We start from the raw sequence: 7,317 nt of genomic DNA, 5'->3' as shown, positions 1-7,317 counted from the left end.
CTTCAAATCAGCTAATCCAAACGGGCACTTATCCCCTTTATCTTTAGAATAGAAAACACAACGCTCCAGGGGAGGCTCAAGCTCATATGGGGCCTAAGGCCAAAGTTTAATATGGGGCCTAAGGCCAAAGTTTGTATCTTCGTCAGATTTCTCATAAACCTCTTCTTCGATTTGGATTTTGTTATCATCTGACTCAAAGTTAGTGACTTGTTCTACAGAATATTCTCCTACATTTTGCGATTTAGTTTTTTCATTATTTGTCAAAAAATTCTCAAGATCTCCTTTCTGAGATTTTATTAAATTTTCAACTTTTCTTTTCTTTTGGATTTTTGAATATCCGGATGCATATTTTCTTGTAGACATGTTTATATTTTAAAAAATGTAAACAATATGTACATAGTAAAATTAATAAAATAATAAATAACAAATAAAAATAATACTAGAAAGATAGAATGATATTACCCGACTAGCTGATTCAAGAAGTTTGAAGACTTTGATTCCAAAATATCTAATTGTTGGCTTGTTGGAGTCTTGGAGAAAGAAAGAAATATAGTGGAAAGAAGATGAGCATGAATAAAAATGAAGCAAGAAGGTATGTCACTATGTCTCATTCTCCTATATGGAATATGAAGAATGAAATGAAACTGAGATGTTGGATTGGGTCTTGAAATTATTTGGGAAGAAGAGCAAAAAGTAGAATTGTCAAATCAAATCCAAGTGACAACTATTTTTTTAGTACTATTTTAAGCTTTACTTTATTAATATATTGAAGTTTTTCTTTTTTTATATATGAAAAGTAAAAAAGTACTGCTATATATATTATTTATTTTTAAAAAAAGAAAAATCTATAAACCTATAAAATATATAGTATTCCTAAAAAATGGGGCCTCCCAAAATTGGGGGCCTAAGACACTTGCCTTACCCCATACACCTATAGAGCCGGCCCTGAAACGCTCTTATGCAACATTTTTTGTTGAGAAAAAAATATTACCGTCTTTTTCTTTTTTCCTAAAGATTTTTTTAATCCAAGGTTTTAAAAATGATAAGTGCAAACTAAGATAAAAATTTGGTTAAGATGCAACTACAAATTGGGTTGCCTCCACAATTATATGCTGAGGTAATTAACTCATTTTTAATAGTGTTTGAAAAAATCTGTCACGTGAATTTTGCCCAAGCCTTTGTCTTGATTTATTCATCACAATGTAGTAGTATTATTTAAGGCTGAAACAATTTGCAAAATGTTGTAAAAGGATATTATCCAATCCTTGATATATTATTATGTTCATTTTATTTCTCTAACAATGCACACTACAAAAAACCATGGATTTTATGTCGATTGAAGTCGCCACAAATATTTTTCTCACTGGAAAAATGTTACATAAGAGGTTGTCATTCCCATTTAAAAGACGGAGAGAGTATTATTTCCTAGATTTTAAAGGTTAAGGGGATAAAGCAAAATTTATTCTACTTAATATTAAACTTATTTGTAATTTTTCACATGTATCATGTTTGTGTCTAAATACAAATTTGATTAACGTCGTAGCTAATAAATTATATACACTACTATTTTCAATGTAAAGTCAGTTATTGATTCTTCAAATTTTGCAAAATAAGATGTACAATAATAATATACTGTAAGTCAATATGTCTAACAATTTAGAGCCCGTTTGGACATAAGAATTTTTTCCTTTTTTTCCAAATTTTTTTTACTTTTTTCGGAAATCAGCGTTTGTTAATAAAATTTCTAATTTTCACTTGAAAATTCATTTTGAAAATGTTGGAAAATTTGAAAAACTCAAAAAACCCGATTTTCAAAATTTTTACTCAAATCACACACAAAACTTAAAAAACAACCCAAAATTATATTCATGTCCAAACACAACTCAAAAATTTCAAATACTATTTTCACCCTTTTTTAAAATTTTACAATTCTTATGTCCAAACGCCCACTTAGTATACTTAAATAAATTGATAAAATTATACTAATCAAATAAATTGTTTGACTCATCAAATAGTAAGTCAGGAGGAAGTAATAAGCAATGAGAAAAATCAAGTTGGTTCTTTCTCAAGCCCAACCCCAGCAATTTTTTCACCTTTTCTGTAACAAAATTCTACTGAATTTGGAAATTAAACAAATTAAAATAAAGGTACAGGCAGGAAAGCAGCAAGCACCACTGCTTTTCCTCTTCTTCTTCGTACGTTTCTCTCTATCTTTCTGATACAGTGAAATCATCATTGCCTTCTATTAAAAAAAAAAAAAAATAGATAGCATTTGTTGAATTTGTTTTTAATTTTGTTCTGAGAATGCATTGAAGTCATCGTCGGTTCTTCAGTAGTCTTATCAGATATGTTTAAGTAGTGCGTCACTTTCTGTTGGCCTTTTCTTCTCACAGATCTCCTTATTTCATTCAAACCTACTCCCCCACCGTCTCCTCCCCTCTAATTCTTGCGCCATATAAAAAAGCTGAAACTGGCAATTTTTACTTCTATCTATTCTCCAGTTTAATCCGAAGGTTGCATTTTGATCATATGTTTGTACATTACATTTTTATCTTCTGTTTATGCTGTTTTTTTTTTTTTTTTTTTGGTGTTCCCCTTTTTTCTCTTTATTATTTCTATTCTTTTTCCAGTTAATTATAATTGGTGCTGAGTAGATTCTAAATAACAATCTTGAGGTTTAAATTTTTCCCGTCCTTTGTTGGGTATTCTGGGGTTAATTTTTAATTGGTGTCTTTCAGTTTCTTGGCATTTTTTTAATTTTCTGCTGGTAGAGTATTCTAAATTAGAAACTTGCCTTTTCTGGTTGGTCTTTGTTGGGGGTTGATATCAAGATTTTTTGCTGAGGATGTGAATAATTATGTAACATATTTTTAAGATAGGGCCCCAGTTGTTAATTTTCCTTCTCTAAGTTTTTTTTTACCTATTTTTTCAAAATTTGTCAGCAGTCCAACTTTCAGTTTTTACTGATCATAGCCCCAAGACTGCAGTTTTACTATCTGTTGCTGCATGTTGACAGAAATTCTAAAGAAGAGGAGAAGGGCTTTTACTTGAATGCTTTTTAGCATTGAAGAACTTCTGCAATGCAAAACTTAGGCAGAACAAGAAGTCAGCCAAGGTCTAATAGATCTATGCCTTTAGGAGGTGAGCTCTTAAATTGTCCGTTTCTTTTGCTTATTATTTTGCCTTTCTTTAATAACCAAGTAATCCCCGAGTGGTGCACATTCGAACTCGGAGGTTAATGGACCTGCCCTCTACCCTTGTCTGCCGCAGTGTTCGAACTCGTGACATGCGTCTAACCTGCACATCACAAGTTGCGCTCTTACCACTAGACCAAAGCCCTAGCGGCTGCCTTTTATTTCTTGAACTTTTTTTATGGTAGAGAATTTCAATTTGATTAGCACCTAAATAGACATTTCTGTTTCTGGCATTAAATGGCAGTCAAAATGAGTGGGTGTTTTGATATTTATAATCATGCTTCTGATGGTTGTTTGTCAAAGTGTCAAGTGTTTATGTTATAAAAAAAACAACACCTTTTATTGGTTCTAAACAACTTTATGTATTGGTTGTAGGCATGGATTATGCAGATCCAAAGAAGAAGAGCAATTATGTGGGTAAAATTCTTATGGCTGCTATGTTGACAGCACTATGCATTCTTATGCTCAAGCAGTCCCCAAGTTTTAATACCCCAAGCGTAGTAAGTCCCTGATCCTTTTCTTTATTTATTCCCATGTTAATAATCTCTAGTAACAGGTAATATGTTTACCTTTTTTGTTAGTGCATTTATAAATTTTCAATGAGAATTAAGAGTCACAATACTCATGTGGCATTTCTTTAAGAAATAGAAAAGCCTCGACTAACATCTTCCAAAATTTGCCCTTATTAAGTTTCTTTCTACTTCATCTTTGACAGTGTTTAGTTCTCTATTTTCTTGTTGACATGTAAGATAGTGCTTCTAAACTAATCTCCTGCTAATAGTAAGAAAGGGGAAATATGTACATGTTCTGATTTTGCAGACTCTTCTATTTTTAATGAATATTGGAGAAGATTGTATTGCAAGTTTACAGCACATGTAGCCTTTTTTTATCTATTAATATTTGAGGTTGCTGCTCACCATGGTTGTTTCTCTTGTTGCCTGTTTCTCCTCAGTTCTCTCGGCATGAACCAGGTGTCACTCATGTCTTAGTCACTGGAGGTGCTGGCTATATTGGCTCCCATGCAGCATTGCGTCTTCTGAAAGAATCTTACCGGGTGACCATAGTGGTAATTTCTCCACTTGATGTTTTGGATAGGTCCTTTCATAATCATCCTTACACAACTCTTTTATTTTATTTTCGAATTAATCACCTCTTGAGTGTGAATATTTGCACGGGACATCATAGGAAATATGATTTACTGATTTTAACAGGACAACCTTTCACGAGGAAACCTAGGCGCTATTAGGATTCTACAAGAACTATTTCCTGAACCTGGCAGGCTTCAGTTCATATATGCTGACTTGGGGGATGCAAAATCGGTAGACTGCAGCTCTCAACTATCTTTTGGTACTTAAGTTGTTTGTTTTTGCCATTCTACTTATTCCTGTGATTAATATCTGCAGGTGCACAAGATATTCTCCCAAAATGCATTTGATGCGGTCATGCATTTTGCAGCTGTAGCATATGTTGGCGAGAGCACCCTTGATCCTCTCAAGTAAGTATTCAATTTCTTTGAAAATTTGGCATATGTATATATACTCGGGCTGCATGTTTTGAGAGGAAAAGAGTTGAATTTTTTAAACTGTAACTTTGATCAATAAAGTCTTGAAAGTAATGAAAAGGACTCCCGAAAAGATCAAGTATGTACAGATATCGTATTTTTGTGACATTGTTGTTCGCGAATTAAGAATATTATAAGCTAGGATAACATTTTATTTTGTTGTCTTGATTTAGATGGTGTTTGGGATTCAGTGCTTTTAAAGAAGCATTTCTCACAAACGAAGACACTAAATTTTCGCTTTTTGGTAAATTACATTGGAGCTAACTCTTCCACCAGTGCTTTGGCAAGTTATGCACTTTTATCCAAAAGTGGATGTATAAAAAAAAGCTGTGATCTTTCTTTCTCTACATGGTACCTGAAAATGGATTGTCACGTTATTTCAAACTGACTGAATGCCTGTTTTACATCAAATTTAGTGTATTAATTTTCCATTTGAAAGATTTACTTTATATTAACTATCAACCATGATGTTATTCCATGTTTGGGAACATTATTGTTATGGCAATATTGCATTGGCTTTTCCCTTCACTTATATTTGTGTGCTGCTTCATGTGTTAATCAGATATTATCACAATATCACATCAAATACCCTCACTGTATTAGAAGCAATGGCAACTCATGGAGTCCCAACTTTAATTTACTCTAGTACATGTGCAACGTATGGAGAGCCTGAAAAGATGCCCATTACAGAAGGAACTCCACAGGTGAGTGTTTTAAAGGGCTTACGCATGTATTGGGCTAGAAGCATTTGAATGATGTTTAATTCAATTGGAGAGATCCACCATTTCTATGTTGGGAGCTTATTGTGAAACAGCTGAGCCTTTTCTCTCAAATTGCAGCTCCCTATTAATCCATATGGAAAAGCAAAGAAAATGGCGGAGGATATCATTCTGGATTTTCATAAGAACTCAAACATGGCTGTCATGATTCTGAGGTTGACTTTTTCTTACCTTATACTCCTTTGCGTTTAGTTTATGTGTTTTTCACGCTTGCTAAGTGATCCTTAACAGTGTTTCTCCTCACTTTTTTCTTCTATTTCTGTTTTGTGGTTTTGGTTATTTCTTTCTATTTGTCCTTTCACTTGTTTGTTCATGAACTCTAGCACCTCATTATTATGTCTATGCAGTTTGTTGATGTTTTTGGCCATTTATCTTCTAATCGGCATGTCTAGATGAGACTATTTTAGTTTCCTGTTATTGGAAGTCCTATAACTGATGTTGCTAAGTAACTTATGGAAGTATCTTTTCAGTTGTTGTGCACTGCTTTTTCATTGTTATTTACCAAGTAACTACAAGCTTGTGCTTCTTTGACCAATTTTTGTTCTTGAATTGTTATGTATAGCGCATTGTATTGCTCAAACTAATGCTTACATCGGTTTCTCAAAATTCAGATACTTCAACGTGATTGGATCTGATCCAGATGGAAGACTAGGAGAAGCTCCCCGACCTGAACTTCGTGAACATGGCCGGATATCTGGTGCTTGTTTTGATGCAGCTCGTGGAATCATACCTGGGCTTAAGGTCAGTAAATATTTGCTGTCTGCTTGTTTGTATTGTTGAATTTGCCAGAAAGTTCTCTATATGTTTTGTAATGTCTGGCAAACTTTTGCCTGGTTCAATGAGTACAGTACGCGTGAAATAGTGTTAGAACTTCCATATCTCTTCTGATTAATGGTTGCTAATTTATTAGCAATAACAATCAAATGAGAGAGATAAGACTGCTCTATGCATAAGAGTAAAGAGTCCTGATATGGAGTCGAGAAAGTGGACGTTTGTATCATGTGACATGATTTTTGTTAATAAGCCATTGGCACTGAGCCGGAGTTCTTTGTCATGCAGGTTAGAGGAACAGACTATAAGACACCAGATGGTACATGCATAAGGGATTATATAGACGTGACCGATCTGGTTGATGCTCATGTTAAAGCTCTTGAGAAGGCAAGGCCAGGAAAAGTTGGGATCTACAATGTTGGAACAGGAAGAGGTAATGCACTCTGTTCTACATAGTCGAGTTTGGTTTACTCGAAATGATCTCGAGGTCTCAGTCTCCCCTCTTGTTTCCGAAAACAGGTAGATCAGTGAAAGAATTTGTGGAGGCTTGTAAAGCTGCTACTGGGGTACCTATCAAAGTTGACTTTCTTCCCCGTAGGCCTGGTGATTATGCAGAAGTGTACAGTGATCCAACTAAGATTAGAAATGAACTGAACTGGACAGCCAAATACACTGATCTTCAAGAGAGTTTGCAGGTCGCGTGGAGATGGCAGAAATCACACCTTAATGGTTATGTTTCATCCTTGGCGACATCCTTGGCAACGTCCTGATAATGCTTCATCAACTTATCGTTGTAGAAGACTGACCTGAACCTCATGTCACAGCGTAACTTATTGTCGATTTATTAGTATCCATAGAGTACAGTTTTCGAGGCCAAGAGGGGTCCATGTTTAGTCTTTTAGCTAGATGGAATTATATAGCAATTAGGCAGCTGCCTATTTACCCATTGTTATGTGTATTTAGTGAAAGGTATATTTCAGATCAATAATAGTTTCCATTCAGGTGTAGCTTC

General features: G+C 34.3%; 1 protein-coding gene across 3 annotated transcripts; it reads left to right on the top strand.

Moving 5' to 3' along the window:
* On the top strand, window positions 2,107-7,317 carry LOC109212531 (UDP-arabinose 4-epimerase 1-like). 3 transcript variants are annotated; one of them, XM_019376190.1, is made up of 11 exons: window positions 2,107-2,195; window positions 3,017-3,141; window positions 3,570-3,694; window positions 4,147-4,260; window positions 4,406-4,513; window positions 4,598-4,689; window positions 5,318-5,459; window positions 5,595-5,689; window positions 6,146-6,275; window positions 6,594-6,738; window positions 6,825-7,317. In XM_019376190.1, the coding sequence occupies exons 2-11, from the start codon at window positions 3,081-3,083 to the stop codon at window positions 7,073-7,075; spliced, it is 1,263 nt and encodes a 420-aa protein (XP_019231735.1). In that variant the 5' UTR covers window positions 2,107-2,195; window positions 3,017-3,080; the 3' UTR covers window positions 7,076-7,317. The 3 variants fall into 3 exon arrangements, with proteins under 3 accessions (XP_019231735.1, XP_019231740.1, XP_019231730.1); XM_019376195.1 differs by lacking the exon at window positions 2,107-2,195 and adding an exon at window positions 2,229-2,358; XM_019376185.1 differs by lacking the exon at window positions 2,107-2,195 and adding an exon at window positions 2,365-2,513.

This window comes from Nicotiana attenuata, chromosome 2 (genome assembly GCF_001879085.1).
Source record: "Nicotiana attenuata strain UT chromosome 2, NIATTr2, whole genome shotgun sequence".
NCBI classification, from domain to species: domain Eukaryota; kingdom Viridiplantae; phylum Streptophyta; class Magnoliopsida; order Solanales; family Solanaceae; genus Nicotiana; species Nicotiana attenuata.
The sequence above is the reverse complement of the archived record's forward strand: the minus strand, read 5'-3'. Positions and strand labels throughout refer to the sequence as shown.